This window comes from Pleurodeles waltl, chromosome 3_1 (assembly GCF_031143425.1).
Source record: "Pleurodeles waltl isolate 20211129_DDA chromosome 3_1, aPleWal1.hap1.20221129, whole genome shotgun sequence".
NCBI classification, from domain to species: Eukaryota; Metazoa; Chordata; class Amphibia; order Caudata; family Salamandridae; genus Pleurodeles; species Pleurodeles waltl.
In genome coordinates this window covers 163,928,092-163,952,070 of record NC_090440.1, presented here as the reverse complement: position 1 = coordinate 163,952,070, position 23,979 = coordinate 163,928,092, and the positions used below count along the sequence as shown (strand labels likewise).

The window sequence follows — 23,979 nt, the reverse complement described above, 5'->3', positions numbered from 1 at the left end:
AAGTTACACTTATCCCTGAACCTTAATAGCCATTGCTACCCTCAACTCCACCCATCCCTGAACCCCAAATCTCCTCACTACTTCTAAATTCCATCCATATCTGAACCCTAAAAATCCTTTCTACACCTAAACGTCACCCATCCCTGAACCCTTAAAACTCCCCACCTATCCCTAACCCGAAAGCCCCTCACCACCCCAAAACTTCACTCATCTTTGACCCCTTAAACCAATCAGCACCCTAAACTCCTCCTATCCCTGAACCCTAAAACTATTTCTGCTCATGACCTCCATCCATCCTAGATCCCTGAAAAACCACTAGCAAACTTCACCCATTCCGAATCCTAAGAACACAATACCACCGCTAAACTCTACCCATTACCAAATCTTAAAAAACCCTCACCGCCTCTAAACTCACCTCTACATTCACCTTAACTATCAACCTTATGCCACCTCAAACTCCACCCATTCCTGACCCCCATAAAGCTCCTTCTTTGCCTGAACTCCACTCCTCCCTAACCCCTAAAGCCCCTCATCACTCCTAAACAGCACCCATCCCTGCCCCTAAACTCACTACACTGAAACTAAACTGAAGCTGAATGTAATTTAAATATTTTCTTTAAAGTTATCTTTCCTTTAAAATGTTTTCTTTAATTTTGAATTATTTGTGTTTCCTTAAACTTGTTATTCCTTAAAATTGGTTTTCCATGATTCAGTTTCCTCTAATGTGGTTTCTCAATTTTTTGTTTTTTCCATTAATTCACACACATCAATGTGATGCACCGTATTATATTACAATGGGGCCATTCAGTGAATGATGTTACAATAGGTCCCTTAACTCATGATGACATCATCAGACAAGCAAACATTATAGGTTATCTATTGACAATGATTGTTAGCTTTGCATGACTGGTGGAGGAGTGCTATCTTTTTCTCTACACTGCATGCCCCCTGTATGAAAATCTGACTCAGAGAAACTTTATTAATGACGGTTAAGGGGTATGAAATGCATAAAGAAAAAGGCATATGATCTAAAACCCCTCTGTCTGTAAAAATTACAATCTCTCCTTATGGTGTAAAATGTGAAACTAGAAGTCCTATGGTACATGGTGATGTTTCAGTAAAAACTAAAAAAGAAGAAAGCAGATAGTGGTAATGGAATAATTATTTGAAAATGACCCATGACTTGATATGCCTTGACCAGAGTGGTGTGCTTAAGGGAAACTTTCTAACCTGTGATGTGGCCAGTGCTTAATTTGTGCTTGTTGTTGCCAGTGCTGAGCACCGGCACTTATTTTTGCGGGCCGGGGCTTATTCTTCTGCCTCAGGCATTTGCTGCGAGCAAAAGACACGTATGGGAAAGACGGAGGAAGGGAAAAACAAAAAAGCGTCACAATGGGAGAAAGCAGAAAGCTTATGGAATGAGCTGAAGGGGCGGGGAGTGGCTTTAAATGGATTGAAGTGGACCGAGATGGCTTCAGGATTACACTGCAGTAGTATTCCGTGTTCCTACATTTAATTGCAGCAGCCGCGTGTTTAAGAGGAGGGCTTTGGGCACCAGCATGTTTTTATTTACAACTTAAGCACTGGATGTGGCATTGCATTCTTGGTTTCATACTCCATGCGGCATTGCTGATATGGATCATCCGGGCACTGGTGTATTGATGGTTAACAATGAAATAAATGTGACACGGTCGTGTTAAAAATACAGAGATTGAAAAAACACCACCTTCACCTAAAACTTAAGGATGTCCATGACAGTGGCTGTACCATGCCTGCTTTTTCAGTAACATCCCACTCTTGGCATCTGATGGCGTGCAGGAATTAGTGAAGCACCTCGCTTTTTAAAAATATTATCTTATGGTTTCTGCTTCCATTTCAGGAGGCAATAGACTCCACCCTGCTCAACTTGCAAGATGCCGATGTGCCATCAATATTTAACAGTTAAGTCAAGGAGGATGAGCTATTGCTACACTTAGGGAGAAGGGAGGGGGAAGGCAATGGTGTACTTCATCAAAGTGGAGGGGATCCAGTTATGTCTGCAAAACGGAGAAACTAGAGGGTCTACAAATCTAAAAACTATTCACAGAGTGGCAGCGTATGGATTAGTGGTCTACTGATTTCGTGAGAAAGACAATTGTGGTCAGAATTGGGATGCCGTACAGAACATACAGTGCCAAAGCCAATCGAGCTTGAATTCATGTGCTAATGTCTCAACACACATTTCCAAATTAAATTAAACTGTAGACATATATACGGGTAGGATGTTTAATTTTGCATCTTTTTCTTATCTTGTCATTGTGCTTCAGTTTTTTTATAGTGTGACGTCGACTCGAAGGCACTGGAGCACTTTACATGAGCACCAGTTACATTACACAAAGTCACATTCATTACTTATAGGCATGGGGAGATGGAGCATACATTCCAATAGACCCAATTCAGACGGGAGATTCATAATTTTTGAAGCCAAAAATGTCTTTATTTTAGCTGTCTCCCGCCTGAAATTGCATCGTCTTCAATAGAAGTCAATGGGGAAATTACATTCTCCCGGTTTCTGTTGCAAAATCTCCCACTTCCCTGTCCTAAAATGTTGGCATGTATGATTAAGATTTGCACAGAATCACAGGATGTTGAACCGAGACTCAAACCTGGTTCTCAAGTTCCAAAGTTAGCAGTTCTGGCTGTAACACCATTTGCAGGCCAGGGAGAGGAGGCCGGCACAAGCCACATGAAAGCTTGGCTTGTTATGGGCTCGAGGTTCCAACAGGATCTCGAGCTGAACCTGAGCCAGTCTTCAGACGCAAGCCTGGCTCGAGCTTTCAGTGGCTCGCCCACCTCTACTCATTAGTACTACTTTAACAAGCAAAAACAGCAATAAGCAGCAGAAAGATGATAGTCAACCTTTGCGAATGGCCTTCCACTGTGCGGGAACACATGCTGCCACATTTTTAGTAACTGCTGATCCGTTTGAGGTGGAAACAAATTTTTTTTGTTACAATCTGCAGATTATGCATCAGGTGAAGGATTATGTGGCAAATGTGGTAAGTCCATAATTATGCAGAAAAGACAACATCTGCAGAATCACCTAATTCCTGTAGCCCTGCCAATAGACAAGGCCACTGGAATTATCCAATAGGGGAGGTCCAAATTACGCGGCGCATTTTGTGATGGTATTACTTTATTATTTTATCATTTTTTACTCGTGGTAAAATGTGTGGGCAAAGATTTCACCTCATTAGTACCCGTCCAAAAACTAAAGACAGCAATATGCAGCTGAAAGGTGACCATGTTGCAAAGGACCTTCCACTGAACGGCACACGTTGAGATGTTTTTAGCAACTTTTGATCTGTTTGAGCTATAAACAATTTTTTGTTGTTAAAATCTGCAGGTTAGGCAGCAGGCGACGATACACATGGCAAAGGTAGCAAATCCATAATTAAACAGGAAGAGCCGTGGCACAGCCTATAGAGGACTCCAGCAGAACCCATGATTACACATGGGTTAAACTCAGAGGAAACTAGCACTCAGGTCACGAACAGAGGGTGACTTTGGCCTATAGGCAGACTGGGGCGCAATGCTCGCCTTCCCACCCATGAACTCTACTGCCCACTAATGTTTCCGCTCCATGTTACTGGTGACTACTGGAAAGCAAAGTCCACCGCAAGCAGGTGAGTGAGTGACTGAGATTCGCGACGTCTCCAAAGCAGCTGGGTCAGTCGCCCAACTTCCTGGTGGGGAAGGGTGTTTGCGAAGCACAATTTCTGAAACCCCCACATTCGCTGAATTCCTTTCCCGAGGACTGGGACAATATTCTTGTCAAAAAGACAGATGGGGCTTGTTTTCGGCGGCCGCTCCCCAAGGTCATACCTGAAGTCAGTGTTGAGTAAGCGCCGTGATGACACGTCACTCACCGCAGAAGGCCGAGGGCACGTGACAGAAGAAAGGGCGCTTTAATAACTCGGGTATCCCTTTGCAACCAAAGATGGCCGACTGTTTCCAGCTCCACCGGCGGGGCTTACCTTCAGGTCAAAGTGCGCGATCTTCTTGGTGTGGAGGTAATTAACACCGTCCAAAATCTGCTTGATGAATCTCGTGGCCTCCTCCTCGCTCAGAGACTCCTTCTGTGCCAGGAAGTCGAAGAGCTCGCCTCCAGACACCCTGGAAAACAAAAACAAAGGGGACTGAGCGTTTTCATCAGCACTTCTATGAGTTATTGGGACATACGAGGCGGCAAACTGACAAAAAAAGCCAAAAGTAAATGTCTGTCATCCTCTGAGAGGTGGCTGACATATCCACTTTTAAGTGACACAACCTCTAGACCCTGACGCGATTTTTCTTGGAATCATTACTGGAATATATACATTTATAGGCGTGGTGCATTGTCCACATTAGATATTTCTTTACTCCCAGATACTCACAAATTCAAAAAAATACCATCTGCTAAGCTGTGCACAGAGATGCACGTTGTTTCAAGCAAGTGGCTTGTGGCTTCCACACAATATCTTTTAGTGAAAGTCACTGTAGCAAATCATTAACTCTACAGCATTAGTGGCTACAAGCATCGCAGAACCCTGTCCGCCAAACTGACAGGTCACCTGTTCAGTGTAGAGTTACGTGCACCGTCATGTTCCCACCAGAGGTGCCCGCTGCCTCCGCCGTCTGAAACCTTACGCCACAGTCCCACCGACCCGGGGCCGATTGTGTAAGGACCTCAGACCGTCCGCTCTACTTACAACACAAGTTCAGATGCACTTTTTATCTGTTCAGGCCCACCAGGAAAAGTTTGGGGGTCCGAAAGCGAAAAAAAATCCCCCCAAAGAGTCAGGGGCATGAGTATTTAGTTTCTGGAAAAACGCCTTGGGAGTTTGTTTCTGAAAAATAAATATGAAAAAACTCATTAAAAAGTTTGCTGAGCGGCCACAGATGATTTGGCAGCTGCTCAGCAAACTTACTATGCCATTAGGGAAGCTGTCGTGACGGCGGGCTGCCCATCATATCTCTAAATAAGCCCTATGGTTGCGAAGTGGCCTCATATCATGAGTCATACCTTAATTGTTTTTACTAACATCACATAGCATTCTGGGAGTTGCAGTTTTCTGTTTGTGTGCTCGCCCATGATAAGTGGTTAATGATAGCAAGGAAACAACTCCATTAAGTAACAAGACACTATTACAGGGCCTAGACGCTGCACAATGTTGTACCATAGAAACAATTCATCCCTAGGTCTTCTTAGGCATGTAAAAGAGGTTCCACTGATTTCAGTTCTTGGTGAGAAAACTGTCCATTTAGTTCAAGAAGGGTGCGTGGAAGAAGCACATCCATACTGTGCTGGTCACCGGTTAAAGTAAAAGAGAAATACTGATCTGAGTATTCATACTGCCATTATTATCAGCAAGACCTTCAGTGAGTTATAATAAGCCTGCTGCTAACTTCGGCTGCGTCAATGTCAACTAAGCCTTCCATCCTTCTGAGGTAGGTAAATTACCATCAAACTGGGTAATGCTAACATTTGCTATTTTCAGCTCTCACTAAGTGTATTCTCGGAGGCATCTGGTGAACTTTGAAAGTGGTGAGACGTAAATACCCTCCTGGAATTGTCTAAGCCAGTGAGTGAGTCAAAATTCCTGTGTGGGGACTCACTTTCCCACCCTCATACACTGAAAAAAAGTGGGCCATACACTGCATTTTACAGCAGAATTTTCACATACATTTGCTATAACGCCATATATTCTGGAAGGTCACTCATGACACTTGCCACTCTTTTCTTGGTGTCTCAGGCACGCCTGACCTGTCTCAGGAGCTTTGAACGTTCATACTCACTAGGAAAACTTTGAGATAATTATGACAAGTGGTGCATTTTTTATCACAGTAGTCCTTTTTCTAACTTTTCTCTGGAAAAAAATCACTCTGTCCGATTAGATGCCGGCATTTGTGGCGTGGCCTCTCCGCCCACAGGGTTTTCTTCTCTACCATGTACGCTGATTTCTTCGCTAGGTGTCATGCCTTTTCGTCTGTCCTACCCCCCTCAGACTTCCGAGGTGACTTTAAGGTGGCTTAAAGTGCAATATAAGTAGTCATAGACATAACATGACTAGTGGCAATGTCACAGATCTGAGAAAGAGAAACAGGAATATTTTGGCGGGTGCTTCCTTTATACTGCCTGCCAGGGAGGTGTGTTGACTGACTGCTAAAATTGTTCTTCCTCCTGTGTTTGAAATGGAATGTTTGTTGAAAGTGAGCCAGGCCTGAGGTGTAGATAAACATGGCTGATGTTTAATCGGCTGACATCCCAAGCACAAGTCTACATATGCCAATGTCTTCGGGATCTGTGGATTCTGGTAGAGTGAGGGCACTATCCTTTAACAAGGAACCATCGCCCAGTCCGCAGGGGAAACCACACAGGTTGGTCTGGAAGGAATGTAAGGGTAGCAGCCCTTAAGAAGGTGTGTAGGTTTCAGAAACACCATATGTGACTATTTTTTTCAGACCTATTAACCGGCAATGAACTGGTCCCAGTAGCCAGTTCAGCAAGCGGTATCGGACCTATGAGCCTTGAGGTGGTGAAATGATGACTGTCCTCGGGAGATCTACCAGAAAATGAGCAAGGAGGGCGATAGGAACAGGCCAATGATTGGCATCATGATCAGGTAACTGATCTGCCTGTAAAGGGGGATTGTTTTTTGCTTACAAGTGATGGATGGGCGAATTTCAATCACTTTCACAAATGGTCATTTCTCTGGAGGTATGTAGAGCACTGTATTAGTTTTTGGTTTCACAGTCCCGCTACAGACAAGATACAGCCATGCTGGCCAGATGACTCGGCTAGTTCAGGGCTCACTGCTGACATCTGTTGTGGTCACTAGTTTCAATCCCTGAAGGCACATCTCAGCCTTTTATCCTGCTGAGTGCACAGAGCACTGGAAGAATGCGAGGTAGTTACCACCTTTCTTTTAAGCAGTGCTTTTAAATAGCAAAAACTGCAATATCAATCGTCCAAAGGGGCTGTGTAGCCAAAACGTGCAAGGCACACCACCTCACAAAACGACCTTATAAGAAACCGAGAGGAGATTCCCCTCATTTAGTGTGAAGTGACCCTAGGGCACAGCAAACCCAGACCCACACCTGGACACTCCTGTGCTATTCAGGGTGATTGCATAACACAGCACAAAAGTAATGGGCAAAAATGCTTGAATCAGTAACAACCACATTAAGGCCCATATTTATACTTTTTTTTAACGCCGCATTTGCGTCATTTTTTGACGCAAAAGCGGCGCAATCTTGCAAAATACAATTGTATTTTGCAAGTTTGCGCCGTTTTTGCGTAAAAAAGCGGCGCAAATGCGGCGCTAAAAAAGTATAAATATGGGCCTAAATTACTCTGAACAAGTCTCATTTTCAACTTCACTGTGCCATTACTGTGGGCAAATCAGACGCAGATCTGCCCCAAAGGGGGCCATCCAGCCTAACCCCCAGCTCAACCCCTAAACGTAAACAAATGCAAGCCTAGGTGCGCCTGGGCTCTTAATTGGTGAACCTATGTCTGTTTCGATCTGTGTATGTATGTATGTTCAAGTATGTATGTTCAGATGTACGTGTGATTGTCTGCCTGTTGTTGTGTGCTAGATTGATACATTAGTTTTAAAAAAGAATAAGAATTTGCTTATCATCAAATCATACATTTTACATACTTACAAAACTATAACAATATTTTAAACAATGTACCAACCCAGTGTTAGTAGCCAAGATACAATTATCACAACGTTCTGTCTTACAAGAAGGCCCTTAGTATGCTCGGTGGGTCAGTTTTGCCTGGCAATCACTCATGCTGCACGCACAACTAGTTTATACGACCCAGATGGCACTAATAGGTTGTTTACCTTTCCCCTTCTACTAGTGAGAATGCTCCTTTACTCTTCAAGCATTGGACTTAAACATCCACAATTCCAGTACATTGTGCCTAGATACGAGCTGTACTATCTCACTCAAGTGCCACTGGGGGCAAAATCCCATCTCACAGTAACCAAAGCAGACAAGGATCATGGGCCAGCAATGCCTGATGAGTCCGACTGCTTGCTTCACTCATGATTTTGACTTCTAAGGCTTCACGTCCTAAACACAACAAAAGTCGGTCTTTTAAGCATAATCCATCCCTAGTTCAAAAGCATATGTCTCAACCTGACTCCCAAAGCCATAAACTACAACTACCACCCCATAACATCATAAACTAGAAGTAGAAATCATTATCCATTATTGATGTTTCAGAAAACCAAGTAACTAACAAGTCAGGCTGAGCGAGGGTGCTCATGTGGCGGCCAGCCACCACTGCCCTTTAGCTGCAAGCTCTGGCAACTGACTAGTCCAATGACAAAGCCCATATGACTCACTGCATGACTTTAGCAAGGTTCATGGAAGCAGAACAAGGATTATTGTGTTCTACACACTTCTTACCAAAGGCTAAATTCGGAATCGGCAAAATCTATCTCTGTCCAGTTCAAGCGTTGACTTACTCTGACTAGCCTATTTTTGCCATTTTATGTACATAGGTATGCAATATTTATATAGCACAAATCTCAAAAGACAGCAGAGCACTGTACAGGGTCCAACCCCAAAACAGCGTATGATTAGACAGATAGCTGATTTCTAAGAGCAAAAGTCAACTGCTACTGCATCATGGCACACTGTTTTCTTAAGAAGCATGTCTTCAGCTCTTTCCTAAATAAGATCAGGCACCATTTCCAGATCCTGGATGCACAGATGAAGAAAGCCTGTTGCTTTGTTATTTATTTTTTGCACTTCTTTCTCTACATTCTGGTAGTGTCCTGACTTGCCACTTTGTCAATCACATCTTGACTCAGTCCAGTGGATTACTCGCATCTCAGTCTAATGCTACTGGGTGTTTGGGTGCGCTTCCACCTCCAGTTGATTGTTTCTGTTGAAATAAATGAGGGATTACTGTTGGAAATGACTGTCTCTGCAGGGTTACCCCCAAGCTTTTCGCCTCACATATTTGTGATTTCTTTTTGTTGGCACTAGCACCCTAAGCACTTTAACACTGTTGGCCAGTGCTCTCTCCTCTATAGATGGTTGATTGGTACAACCACAATTGGCATACTTAATATACTTAGACGTCCCTAGTAAAGTGCACTACATGTTAAATAAATGCTACTCGTGGCCCTGCAGCACTACTTGTGCCACCCACTTACATAGCACTTTAAAATATGTCCCAGGTCTGCCATTGCAGCCTGAATGCAGTGTTACACTGCCATGTTGAACTAGCATTTAAAATCCCTTGTCAAGCCTTAAACTCCCTTTTTATTACATATAAATGACCCCCAAGGTAGGACCTAGGTAGCCCACAGGGCAGGGTCCTATGTAATTAAAAGGCAGGACATAATACTTTTAACTTTTACATGACTTGGTAGTAAAAAACTCCCAAAGTTGTTTTTCACTACTATGAAGCCTACCCCTCTCATAGGATAACATTGGGGATTCCTTATTACATTTATTAAGCTGTAATCCCTAAGTAAGATGGAGTAGATATATCACATTTAGTACCTATGAAATTGTAATAATAAATCCTCTTTAATGGTAAAGTTGGATTTAGTGTTACAATTTTGAAAATGCCACTTTTAGAAAATTGGTATTTTGATGCTCTTAGCCCTGGGTGCTTGCAGCCTGTCTCCTATACACATCTAGGCTGGGTGACAGCTGAACTTTGTGCATTCCCTCTAGACAGCCACACACAAAGGGAGCACAGGTGTGACTGATGGTCCATCAACATCCCGGTAGGCCATCCTGGGCAGGATGGGAGGGAGGAGCTGACACATACAGCTGAATAGGCAGTGCCCTGACCTAAATAAAGGGATGCATAATGCCCTGTAGTGAGTCTGGAGCTAGGACAGGAAGAAAGGTCCTCAGTGCACTGCAAGATTCCTTCATTGAAGTCACCCCCACTTCAAAAGCACAACTAGGTATAAGTAATGGACATTTGACCCTTCCAACTCAGTACACTACTGGACCTGTGAAGAACTCCACCAGGAGGAAGGACTTCTGTGCTGCTACAAAAAGTGCCACTCAGGACTGCCGTTTTGGAACACCTGCTTTTCTGCTGTGCTGCCCTGCTGCCCTCTACGCTGCTAAGGAAGGGCTGGACCCATCTCACTGGAACCCAGAGTGACTTCAAGCACTTGCTGGCTTTTCTCCTGTTCCGCTGAAGTCTCAGGGACACAAAAACCTTCCAACTCATCACCAACAACACTTGGACTTTTCTTGCTGCTCGTCCTGTGCTGCCTAGTGGTACCAATCTAGGCTTGGGCCCTTGGAAGTGGGTATAAAGTGCTGCAACTGCCAGCACCTGCACTTCGACTCTGTTGCGCTGATTGGTACTGGTGCATCTGCATCGGACCTGACGCATCGCTGCTGCTGCGAAGATCAGGAGCACCGTATTGCTGACTGCATGACGCATTGCCACCATTCCTGACGCATCTCCGACTTTGTTCAGCTTGGAGCCGACGCATTGCCTACATCTTCGGGATCAACGCCAATGGATCCCCTCCTTTGATCCCCGCATCTTGTTCTCGATGCTGACGCAACTTAAGGTACTGTTGCAGGGGGCCAAGGCTGGTCCCTGTATCCGACCCACGCTCCATTGGGGTTGCGTTTGATTTTTTCTGGATCTGGCCCGGTCTGGCATGACTAGATAGCCCCAGTTGGCGAATATGCTTCTAAGTATTACAACTAAGTTTATTCTTTAAAAATTAATATCCTCGACTTCTACTTATTGGAGTTTTGTTATTCTGGTCTTGTTTTGTTCATAAAAGTATAATCTATTTTTTTAACCTGGTTTGGAGTCTTTGTGGTGTTTTCACTGTGTTACTGTTTGAAGTGTTGCACAAATACTTTTCACATTGCCTCTTATGTTAAGCATGCCTGTTCCGTGCCAAGCTACCAGTGCGGGAGTACAGGTTAATTTTATGGTGTGTGTCTGACTTACCCTGACTAAGACTGTGGCTCCTGCTGGGACAGGGTGCATACCTCTGCCAACCAGAAACCTAGGGCCTTATTTACAAGTGGCCTGCGCCACCAAAGCATCACTTTTTATGATGCTCCTGTGGTGCATGCTTCTCAATCATGTCTATGAGGTGATGCAAAGCCACCCTGCCTGGCTTTGCAGAGCCTCATAGATATGAGTAAGGCAAAGCGCTGCCTTGCCTTACCTTACGTTAAGGAGGCGTTCATGGGTGTTGCGGTGGGTTTTCCCACACATCACCTGTGGGTTTTGACACATTTCCCGATTTACAAGAATCTGTAATCCTGGAAAGGCATCAAAACTGTGCGCCTCCCAAGAGAGGGGTAACTAGGAGATAGAACTTTATTTCTCCTCGTGTCTTCCCCTCTCTATCTGTACTGCATTCTGCAACACACAAAGAAAGAGGAAAACACCTCCGCTGAGGTGTCCCTTCCTGCACAAAAACAATTGTGCCAACAACATACACACCCCTACACAATGGTACCTGCGTTGGTGCTAGGCACCAATTTGTGCGCTGGCAGAAAGGACAGGAATGAGCCTTACGTCATTAATATGGCACATTAGTACCATCTTGCCTGGCATGTTACCCCCATTTTTCACTATATATATGTTGTTTTAGTTGTATGTGTCACTGGGACCCTGGTAACCCAGGGCCCCAGTGCTCATAAGTGTGCCTGAATGTGTTACCTGTGTAGTGACTAACTGTCTCACTGAGGCTCTGCTAATCAGAACCTCAGTGGTTATGCTCTCTCATTTCTTTCCAAATTGTCACTAACAGGCTAGCGACCATTTTTACCAATTTACATTGGCTTACTGGAACACCCTTATAATTCCCTAGTATATGGTACTGAGGTACCCAGGGTATTGGGGTTCCAGGAGATCCCTATGGGCTGCAGCATTTCTTTTGCCACCCATAGGGAGCTCTGACAAATCTTACACAGGCCTGCCACTGCAGCCTGAGTGAAATAACGTCCACGTTATTTCACAGCCATTTTACACTGCACTTAAGTAACTTATAAGTCACCTATATGTCTAACCTTTACCTGGTAAAGGTTAGGTGCAAAGTTACTTAGTGTGAGGGCACCCTGGCACTAGCCAAGGTGCCCCCACATTGTTCAGAGCCAATTCACTGAACTTTGTGAGTGCGGGGACACCATTACATGCGTGCACTACATATAGGTCACTACCTATATGTAGCTTCACCATGGTAACTCCGAATATGGCCATGTAACATGTCTATGATCATGGAATTGCCCCCTCTATGCCATCCTGGCATTGTTGGTACAATTCCATGATCCCAGTGGTCTGTAGCACAGACCCTGGTACTGCCAGACTGCCCTTCCTGGGGTTTCTCTGCAGCTGCTGCTGCTGCCAACCCCTCAGACAGGCAGCTGCCCTCCTGGGGTCCAGCCAGGCCTGGCCCAGGATGGCAGAACAAAGAACTTCCTCTGAGAGAGGGTGTGACACCCTCTCCCTTTGGAAAATGGTGTGAAGGCAGGGGAGGAGTAGCCTCCCCCAGCCTCTGGTAATGCTTTGTTGGGCACAGATGTGCCCAATTCTGCATAAGCCAGTCTACACCGGTTCAGGGACCCCTTAGCCCCTGCTCTGGCGCGAAACTGGACAAAGGAAAGGGGAGTGACCACTCCCCTGACCTGCACCTCCCCTGGGAGGTGTCCAGAGCTCCTCCAGTGTGCTCCAGACCTCTGCCATCTTGGAAACAGAGGTGCTGCTGGCACACTGGACTGCTCTGAGTGGCCAGTGCCACCAGGTGACGTCAGAGACTCCTGCTGATAGGCTCCTTCAGGTGTTAGTAGCCTTTCCTCTCTCCTAGGTAGCCAAACCCTCTTTTCTGGCTATTTAGGGTCTCTGCCTCTGGGGAAACTTTAGATAACGAATGCATGAGCTCAGCCGAGTTCCTCTGCATCTCCCTCTTCACCTTCTGATAAGGAATCGACCGCTGACCGCGCTGGAAGCCTGCAAACCTGCAACATAGTAGCAAAGACGACTACTGCAACTCTGTAACGCTGATCCTGCCGCCTTCTCGACTGTTTTCCTGCTTGTGCATGCTGTGGGGGTAGACTGCCTCCTCTCTGCACCAGAAGCTCCGAAGAAATCTCCCGTGGGTCGACGGAATCTTCCCCCTGCAACCGCAGGCACCAAAAAGCTGCATTACCGGTCCCTTGGGTCTCCTCTCAGCACGACGAGCGAGGTCCCTCGAATCCAGCGACACCGTCCAAGTGACCCCCACAGTCCAGTGACTCTTCAGCCCAAGTTTGGTGGAGGTAAGTCCTTGCCTCACCTCGCTGGGCTGCATTGCTGGGAACCGCGACTTTGCAAGCTACTCCGGCCCCTGTGCACTTCCGGCGGAAATCCTTTGTGCACAGCCAAGCCTGGGTCCACGGCACTCTAACCTGCATTGCACGACTTTCTAAGTTGGTCTCCGGCGACGTGGGACTCCTTTGTGCAACTTCGGCGAGCACCGTTTCACGCATCCTCGTAGTGCCTGTTTCTGGCACTTCTCCGGGTGCTACCTGCTTCAGTGAGGGCTCTTTGTCTTGCTCGACGTCCCCTCTCTCTGCAGGTCCAATTTGCGACCTTCTGGTCCCTCCTGGGCCCCAGCAGCGTCCAAAAACGCCAAACGCACGATTTGCGTGTAGCAAGGCTTGTTGGCGTCCATCCGGCGGGAAAACACTTCTGCACGACTCTCCAAGGCGTGGGGGATCCATCCTCCAAAGGGGAAGTCTCTAGCCCTTGTCGTTCCTGCAGTATTCACAGTTCTTCAGCCTAGTAAGAGCTTCTTTGCACCAACCGCTGGCATTTCTTGGGCATCTGCCCATCTCCGAGCTGCTTGTGACTTTTGGACTTGGTCCCCTTGTTCCACAGGTACCCTCAGACAGGAATCCATCGTTGTTGCATTGCTGATTTGTGTTTTCCTTGCATTCTCCCTCTAACACGACTATTTTGTCCTTAGGGGAACTTTAGTGCACTTTGCACTCACTTTTCAGGGTCTTGGGGAGGGTTATTTTTCTAACTCTCACTATTTTCTAATAGTCCCAGCGACCCTCTACAAGGTCCCATAGGTTTGGGGTCCATTCGTGGTTCGCATTCCACTTCTGGAGTATATGGTTTGTGTTGCCCCTATCCCTATGTTTCCCCATTGCATCCTATTGTAACTATACATTGTTTGCACTGTTTTCTAAGACTATACTGCATATTTTTGCTATTGTGTATATATATCTTGTGTATATTTCCTATCCTCTCACTGAGGGTACACTCTAAGATACTTTGGCATATTGTCATAAAAATAAAGTACCTTTATTTTTAGTATAACTGTGTATTGTGTTTTCTTATGATATTGTGCATATGACACTAAGTGGTACTGTAGTAGCTTCACACGTCTCCTAGTTCAGCCTGAGCTGCTTTGCTAAGCTACCATTATCTATCAGCCTAAGCTGCTAGACACCCTATACACTAATAAGGGATAACTGGGCCTGGTGCAAGGTGCAAGTACCCCTTGGTACTCACTACAAGCCAGTCCAGCCTCCTACATTGGTTGTGCAGCGGTGGGATAAGTGCTTTGAGACTACTTACCACTCTTGTCATTGTACTTTTCATAAGAGAAAAATATACAAAACAAGGTCAGTGTATATACACATAGCCAAAAAGTTTTGCATTTCCTCTTTTCACTCTTTTCTAAGTGCTGAAAAGTACTTCTAAACTTTCAAAAAGTTCTTAAAAGTTTAAAAAGTTTTTTCTGTCTTTCCAAAAAGTTCTGAAAACTTTTTTCTCTTTGTCTATCACTTTAACTCTCTCTAAAAATGTCTGGCACAGGCCAAAAAGTTGAACTGTCCAAACTTGCATATGATCACCTTAGCTGGAAAGGAGCAAGGAGTCTCTGCATAGAGAGAGGTTTGAGTGTAGGGAAGAATCCTTCCTTAGAACTGTTAATTAATATGCTTAGAGTACAGGATAAGGCCATAAGTGCCCAATCTGTAGAAAAAGTAGCTAATGGTTCTCAATCTGATCCAGGGACTCCCCCAGGAAAAGGTTCAGGAAAGAAACTTCTCAGCCTGCCCATTACTAGACAGTCTAGCATAGTTGGTACAGAGGTTGAATCACATCATACTGATGATGTGCTCTCACATTATACTGGTAGCCAAGCTGTTAGGGTGCCCTCTGTAAGGAACAGGTCTCCTTCTGTTCATTCCCATCATACCTCTGTATCTAGAAATGTCCCTCCCACCCACCCTGATGACAGATTGTTAGAAAGGGAGCTCAATAGATTGAGAGTGGAGCAAACCAGACTGAAGCTCAAGAAGCAACAGCTGGATTTGGATAGACAGTCTTTAGAAATAGAGAGGGAAAGACAGAAAATGGGTTTAGATACCCATGGTGGCAGCAGCAGTATTCCCCATAGTCATCCTGCAAAAGAGCATGATTCCAGGAATCTGCATAAGATAGTTCCCCCTTACAAGGAGGGGGATGACATTAACAAGTGGTTTGCTGCACTTGAGAGGGCCTGTGCTGTACAGGATGTCCCTCAAAAGCAGTGGGCTGCTATCCTATGGCTATCATTTACTGGAAAAGGTAGGGATAGGCTCCTTACTGTGAAAGAAAATGATGCTAACAATTTCCAAGTTCTTAAGAATGCACTCCTGGATGGTTATGGCTTAACCACTGAACAGTACAGGATAAAGTTCAGAGATACCAAAAAGGAGTCTTCACAAGACTGGGTTGATTTCATTGACCAGGCAGTGAAGGCCTTGGAGGGGTGGTTACATGGCAGTAAAGTTACTGATTATGACAGCCTGTATAACTTGATCCTGAGAGAGCATATTCTTAATAATTGTGTGTCTGATTTGTTGCACCAGTACTTGGTGGACTCTGATCTGACCTCTCCCCAAGAATTGGGAAAGAAGGCAGACAAATGGGTCAGAACAAGAGTGAACAGAAAAGTTCATACAGGGGGTGACAAAGATGGCAACAAAAAGAAGGATGGTAAGTCTTCTGACAAGGGTGGGGACAAATCTAAAAATGAGTCTTCACCAGGCCCACAAAAACACTCTGGTGGGGGTGGTGGGCCCAAATCCTCCTTTAATCAGAACAAGGAAAAGAAACCATGGTGCTATTTATGTAAAATAAAAGGCCATTGGACAACAGATCCCAGTTGTCCAAAGAAAGGCACCACAGCTCCTACCACTACAACCCCTACTGCTACACCTAGTGTCCCTACTAATAGCAGTGGTGGTGGGAGCAAACCTACTAATAGCCAATCCAAGGGAGTAGCTGGGCTCACTTTTGGTAATTTAGTTGGGGTTGGTCTGATTAGGGAGACCACAGAGGCTACTTTAGTCTCTGAAGGGGCTATTGACTTAGCCACTTTGGTTGCTTGCCCCCATAACTTGGAGAAGTACAAGCAACTAACCCTAATAAATGGTGTTGAGGTCCAGGCCTACAGGGACACAGGTGCCAGTGTCACAATGGTGATTGAGAAACTGGTGCACCCTGAACAACACATACTTGGACACCAGTACCAAGTAACCGATGCTCACAACATAACACAAAGCCACCCCACGGCTGTTGTAAATCTCAACTGGGGGGGGGTATCTGGTCCAAAGAAAGTTGTGGTAGCTTCAGATTTACCTGTAGACTGTCTATTAGGGAATGATTTGGAGACATCAGCTTGGTCAGATGTGGAGTTGGAGGCCCATGCAGCAATGCTGGGCATCCCAGGGCATATTTTTGCTTTGACAAGGGCTCAGGCCAAAAAGCAAAAAGGACAGGGAAGCTTGGATCCTGGAAGAATGGACCAAGTACTCCCTAAAGCTAGGGCTAGTAGAAGCAAACCACTTCCTACTATCCCTCCCTCTACAGTGGATTCTACTTCTGAGGAAGAAGAATTCCCTCCCTGTGCAGAACCTACACCAGAGGAGCTGGAAGCAGACACTGCTGAGCTTTTGGATGAAGGGGGGCCTGCCAGAGAGGAGCTGAGTGTGGCACAGCAAACCTGTCCCACATTAGAGGGTCTCAGACAGCAAGCTGTCAAACAGGCTAATGGGGATGTCAGTGACTCACACAGAGTTTACTGGGAGGACAACCTCTTGTACACTGAGCATAGGGATCCTAAACCTGGAGCTGCCAGGAGATTAGTGATTCCTCAGGAGTACAGAAAGTTCCTCCTAACACTGGCACATGACATTCCCTTAGCTGGGCACCTGGTTCAAATGAAAACTTGGGACAGATTGGTACCACTGTTTCATTGGCCTAGGATGTCTGAGGACACAAAAGAATTTTGTAAGTCCTGTGAAACCTGTCAAGCCAGTGGCAAGACAGGTGGCACTCCAAAGGCACCCCTTATCCCACTGCCTGTGGTTGGGGTTCCCTTTGAAAGGGTAGGGGTTGACATAGTTGGCCCCCTTGACCCTCCTACTGCTTCAGGCAATAGGTTTATCTTGGTGGTAGTGGACCATGCCACAAGATATCCTGAAGCTATTCCTTTAAGGACCACTACAGCTCCTGCAGTGGCAAAGGCCCTCCTGGGAATATTTTCCAGAGTGGGCTTCCCAAAGGAAGTGGTATCAGACAGGGGAAGCAATTTCATGTCTGCATACTTAAAGGCCATGTGGAAGGAGTGTGGTGTAACGTACAAGTTCACAACACCCTATCATCCACAAACAAATGGACTGGTGGAGAGATTTAATAAAACTCTCAAAGGCATGATTATGGGTCTCCCTGAAAGACTCCGCAGGAGATGGGATATCCTTCTACCATGCCTCCTTTTTGCCTACAGGGAGGTACCCCAGAAAGGAGTGGGCTTCAGCCCCTTTGAACTTATTTTTGGACACCCTGTTAGGGGTCCACTCACACTTGTAAAGGAGGGTTGGGAACAACCTTTAAAAGCTCCTAAGCAGGATATTGTGGATTATGTACTTGGCCTCAGATCAAGGATGGCTGAGTACATGAAAAAGGCCAGTAAAAACCTTCAGGCCAGCCAAGAGCTCCAGAAGCAATGGCATGATCAGAAGGCTGTTTTGGTTCAGTACCAACCAGGGCAGAAAGTGTGGGTCTTGGAGCCTGTGGCCCCAAGAGCACTCCAAGATAAATGGAGTGGACCCCACACAATTGTTGAAAAGAAGGGTGAAGTCACCTACTTGGTTGACTTAGGCACTGCCAGGAGTCCCCTTAGAGTGCTCCATGTCAACCGCCTGAAACCCTACTATGACAGGGCTGATCTCACCCTGCTCATGGCAACAGATGAGGGACAGGAAGAAGACAGTGATCCTCTACCTGATCTCTTCTCTTCCACAGAACAAGATGCTCTTGTGGAAGGTGTAGTTTTGGCTGATTGTCTTACTGCTGAGCAGAAAGATAATTGCATAAATCTCCTAGGACAATTTTCCGAACTCTTCTCCATTGTGCCAGGCACCACTTCTTGGTGTGAGCACACTATAGATACTGGAGACAGTTTACCTGTCAAAAGTAAGATCTATGGGCAGCCTGACCATGTCAGGGACTGCATAAAGCAAGAAGTTCAGAAAATGTTGGAACTAGGAGTGGTTGAGCACTCTGACAGTCCATGGGCTTCTCCTGTGGTACTGGTACCAAAACCCAATTCTAAAGATGGAAAGAAAGAAATGCGGTTTTGTGTAGACTATAGAGGTCTCAACTTGGTAACCAAAACTGATGCTCACCCTATACCCAGGGCAGATGAGCTCATAGATACACTGGCATCTGCCAAGTATCTAAGCACTTTTGATTTGACTGCAGGGTATTGGCAGATCAAATTGTCAGAAGATGCTAAACCTAAGACTGCATTTTCTACCATTGGAGGACATTACCAGTTTACTGTAATGCCTTTTGGTTTGAAAAATGCACCTGCCACTTTTCAGAGGTTGGTGAACACAGTCCTGCAAGGGCTGGAAGCTTTCAGTGCAGCATATTTGGATGATATAGCTGTCTTTAGCTCCAGCTGGGATGATCACCTGGTCCACCTTTGGAAAGTTTTGGAGGCCCTGCAAAAGGCAGGCCTCACTATCAAGGCTTCAAAGTGCCAGATAGGGCAGGGTAAGGTGGTTTATCTGGGACACCTTGTTGGTGGGGAACAGATTGCACCACTTCAGGGGAAAATCCAAACAATTATTGATTGGGTTCCCCCTACCACTCAGACTCAGGTGAGAGCCTTCCTAGGCCTCACTGGGTATTACAGGAGGTTCATTAAGAACTATGGCTCCATTGCAGCCCCTCTTAATGACCTCACTTCCAAGAAAATGCCTAAAAAGGTATTATGGACAGCAAGCTGTCAGAAAGCTTTTGAGGAGCTGAAGCAGGCCATGTGCTCTGCACCTGTCCTGAAAAGCCCTTGTTACTCTAAAAAATTCTATGTCCAGACTGATGCATCTGAATTAGGAGTAGGGGCAGTCCTATCACAACTTAATTCTGAGGGCCAGGATCAACCTGTTGCTTTTATTAGTAGAAGGTTGACCCCTAGAGAAAAGCGTTGGTCTGCCATTGAGAGGGAGGCCTTTGCTGTGGTCTGGGCTCTGAAGAAGTTGAGGCCATACCTGTTTGGCACTCACTTCATTGTTCAGACAGACCACAAACCTCTACTTTGGCTAAAACAAATGAAAGGTGAAAATCCTAAATTGTTGAGGTGGTCCATATCCCTACAGGGAATGGACTATACAGTGGAACATAGACCTGGGAGTAGCCACTCCAATGCAGATGGACTCTCCAGATATTTCCACTTAGACAATGAAGACTCATCAGGTAATGGCTAGTCTTATTGTCCTTCGTTTGGGGGGGGGTTGTGTAGGAAAGTACCATCTTGCCTGGCATGTTACCCCCATTTTTCACTATATATATGTTGTTTTAGTTGTATGTGTCACTGGGACCCTGGTAACCCAGGGCCCCAGTGCTCATAAGTGTGCCTGAATGTGTTACCTGTGTAGTGACTAACTGTCTCACTGAGGCTCTGCTAATCAGAACCTCAGTGGTTATGCTCTCTCATTTCTTTCCAAATTGTCACTAACAGGCTAGTGACCATTTTTACCAATTTACATTGGCTTACTGGAACACCCTTATAATTCCCTAGTATATGGTACTGAGGTACCCAGGGTATTGGGGTTCCAGGAGATCCCTATGGGCTGCAGCATTTCTTTTGCCACCCATAGGGAGCTCTGACAAATCTTACACAGGCCTGCCACTGCAGCCTGAGTGAAATAACGTCCACGTTATTTCACAGCCATTTTACACTGCACTTAAGTAACTTATAAGTCACCTATATGTCTAACCTTTACCTGGTAAAGGTTAGGTGCAAAGTTACTTAGTGTGAGGGCACCCTGGCACTAGCCAAGGTGCCCCCACATTGTTCAGAGCCAATTCACTGAACTTTGTGAGTGCGGGGACACCATTACACGCGTGCACTACATATAGGTCACTACCTATATGTAGCTTCACCATGGTAACTCCGAATATGGCCATGTAACATGTCTATGATCATGGAATTGCCCCCTCTATGCCATCCTGGCATTGTTGGTACAATTCCATGATCCCAGTGGTCTGTAGCACAGACCCTGGTACTGCCAGACTGCCCTTCCTGGGGTTTCTCTGCAGCTGCTGCTGCTGCCAACCCCTCAGACAGGCAGCTGCCCTCCTGGGGTCCAGCCAGGCCTGGCCCAGGATGGCAGAACAAAGAACTTCCTCTGAGAGAGGGTGTGACACCCTCTCCCTTTGGAAAATGGTGTGAAGGCAGGGGAGGAGTAGCCTCCCCCAGCCTCTGGAAATGCTTTGTTGGGCACAGATGTGCCCAATTCTGCATAAGCCAGTCTACACCGGTTCAGGGACCCCTTAGCCCCTGCTCTGGCGCGAAACTGGACAAAGGAAAGGGGAGTGACCACTCCCCTGACCTGCACCTCCCCTGGGAGGTGTCCAGAGCTCCTCCAGTGTGCTCCAGACCTCTGCCATCTTGGAAACAGAGGTGCTGCTGGCACACTGGACTGCTCTGAGTGGCCAGTGCCACCAGGTGACGTCAGAGACTCCTGCTGATAGGCTCCTTCAGGTGTTAGTAGCCTTTCCTCTCTCCTAGGTAGCCAAACCCTCTTTTCTGGCTATTTAGGGTCTCTGCCTCTGGGGAAACTTTAGATAACGAATGCATGAGCTCAGCCGAGTTCCTCTGCATCTCCCTCTTCACCTTCTGATAAGGAATCGACCGCTGACCGCGCTGGAAGCCTGCAAACCTGCAACATAGTAGCAAAGACGACTACTGCAACTCTGTAACGCTGATCCTGCCGCCTTCTCGACTGTTTTCCTGCTTGTGCATGCTGTGGGGGTAGACTGCCTCCTCTCTGCACCAGAAGCTCCGAAGAAATCTCCCGTGGGTCGACGGAATCTTCCCCCTGCAACCGCAGGCACCAAAAAGCTGCATTACCGGTCCCTTGGGTCTCCTCTCAGCACGACGAGCGAGGTCCCTCGAATCCAGCGACACCGTCCAAGTGACCCCCACAGTCCAGTGACTCTTCAGCCCAAGTTTGGTGGAGGTAAGTCCTTGCCTCACCTCGCTGGGCTGCATTGCTGGGAACCGCGACTTTGCAAGCTACTCCGGCCCCTGTGCACTTCCGGCGGAAATCCTTCGTGCACAGCCAAGCCTGGGTCCACGGCACTCTAACCTGCATTGCACGACTTTCTAAGTTGGTCTCCGGCGACGTGGGACTCCTTTGTGCAACTTCGGCGAGCACCGTTTCACGCATCCTCGTAGTGCCTGTTTCTGGCACTTCTCCGGGTGCTACCTGCTTCAGTGAGGGCTCTTTGTCTTGCTCGACGTCCCCTCTCTCTGCAGGTCCAATTTGCGACCTTCTGGTCCCTCCTGGGCCCCAGCAGCGTCCAAAAACGCCAAACGCACGATTTGCGTGTAGCAAGGCTTGTTGGCGTCCATCCGGCGGGAAAACACTTCTGCACGACTCTCCAAGGCGTGGGGGATCCATCCTCCAAAGGGGAAGTCTCTAGCCCTTGTCGTTCCTGCAGTATTCACAGTTCTTCAGCCTAGTAAGAGCTTCTTTGCACCAACCGCTGGCATTTCTTGGGCATCTGCCCATCTCCGAGCTGCTTGTGACTTTTGGACTTGGTCCCCTTGTTCCACAGGTACCCTCAGACAGGAATCCATCGTTGTTGCATTGCTGATTTGTGTTTTCCTTGCATTCTCCCTCTAACACGACTATTTTGTCCTTAGGGGAACTTTAGTGCACTTTGCACTCACTTTTCAGGGTCTTGGGGAGGGTTATTTTTCTAACTCTCACTATTTTCTAATAGTCCCAGCGACCCTCTACAAGGTCCCATAGGTTTGGGGTCCATTCGTGGTTCGCATTCCACTTCTGGAGTATATGGTTTGTGTTGCCCCTATCCCTATGTTTCCCCATTGCATCCTATTGTAACTATACATTGTTTGCACTGTTTTCTAAGACTATACTGCATATTTTTGCTATTGTGTATATATATCTTGTGTATATTTCCTATCCTCTCACTGAGGGTACACTCTAAGATACTTTGGCATATTGTCATAAAAATAAAGTACCTTTATTTTTAGTATAACTGTGTATTGTGTTTTCTTATGATATTGTGCATATGACACTAAGTGGTACTGTAGTAGCTTCACACGTCTCCTAGTTCAGCCTGAGCTGCTTTGCTAAGCTACCATTATCTATCAGCCTAAGCTGCTAGACACCCTATACACTAATAAGGGATAACTGGGCCTGGTGCAAGGTGCAAGTACCCCTTGGTACTCACTACAAGCCAGTCCAGCCTCCTACACCTGCCCTTTACTTTTGATGCAGGGCAGTGCTGCAAGAAGCCTTGCGGCACTGCCCTTTGCCCAAAAAGTTGTAAATGAGGCCCCCAGTTTGTAACAATTACTCTAAATCTGTAGTCCTCTGTGTGACTTTTCATCAGAAATACCTGGACAAGTTATATGTTTTCCTTTTTAGGTTCGAGCCTGCATCGCATGCGTTTGCACATGCGTATCGCTTGCGAGACGCTTTAGTAGTTAGAAAAGGGCTCGGAGCCCCGTCCATGTCATGTCAGTGTCTTTCATTGGCTCCTGGGCATTCCTTTTAAAATCTGCTTGCTTTCATTAGTGGAAGGCATGCATACGTCATGCCTTTTCCGGTGGTAAGCCCTCCTCAAGCGCAGCGACTAAGTCCTGAAAATATGCGAGGCTCGCTGTTTTCCATCCGGTTTGTGGATTACTTTTTAGCTTTTTAGCAGGGCGATCTCGCTTGGCAGAAGTCGAGCGCTTTGTACGACATCGACCATGTTACATAGTTAATTGCACTTTTGCCGGCTACGTAGATAATTGCACTTTTGCCGATAGGTTTCACTACGAGTGAACTGTAGCAGCGCAATCGCGCTCTTTTTCTCCATTTAATGCGGCAGGAAAAGTCCGGTTGAGAGTTTACAACTGCTAATAGCTCTAACTCGGAGAAATACGAGACCCGTTGCATTGCAAATGCTTGTTTCTGTTTCTGTGATGGCAAGGGAGGCTGTACCGAAGACTCACTTTCCTTGAATAGTGTCCCGTCTTTCCTTGTTAGCCAAAGGAATCTATGGTGGCAACGGAACCTTTATTATAGTCTTTCCTTTCTTTGTATGTTATAGAAACTAAGGAAGTACTATAATGTAGGTTCCTTTACCATCCGACCTTTATTTTAAATAGAAAAAACCTTCAATACAGTCCACCTTTTTACTTCTCTGCTTGGTTTTAATTTGCTTAGGCTGCATCTATTATCACATTAAGCCCAGGCTTATTGGTTTTGCCACTGCTTATTTATGTGAGCAGCACTGCAACTCAGTTAACATAAAACTATCCAGTTTACATTGAAAAGCATTATCAAACAGCAGCTCTATGAAGTCAGCTGTTCCACAGGCACCAATATGTTATCTTATCACAATATTGGATTTATAGC

At 46.1% G+C, this 23,979-nt stretch overlaps 1 protein-coding gene across 2 annotated transcripts in view; it reads right to left on the bottom strand.

Annotated features, from left to right (window-relative positions):
• The window catches only part of DAPK2 (death associated protein kinase 2), a 372,045-nt gene that overhangs the window by 101,702 nt on the left and 246,364 nt on the right, over nucleotides 1–23,979 (bottom strand). For both annotated transcript variants that reach the window (XM_069222058.1, XM_069222057.1), the window contains exon 4: nucleotides 4,017–4,155. In XM_069222058.1, the coding sequence (XP_069078159.1) occupies nucleotides 4,017–4,155 (139 nt within the window). The remainder of the gene's footprint in view (nucleotides 1–4,016; nucleotides 4,156–23,979) is intronic.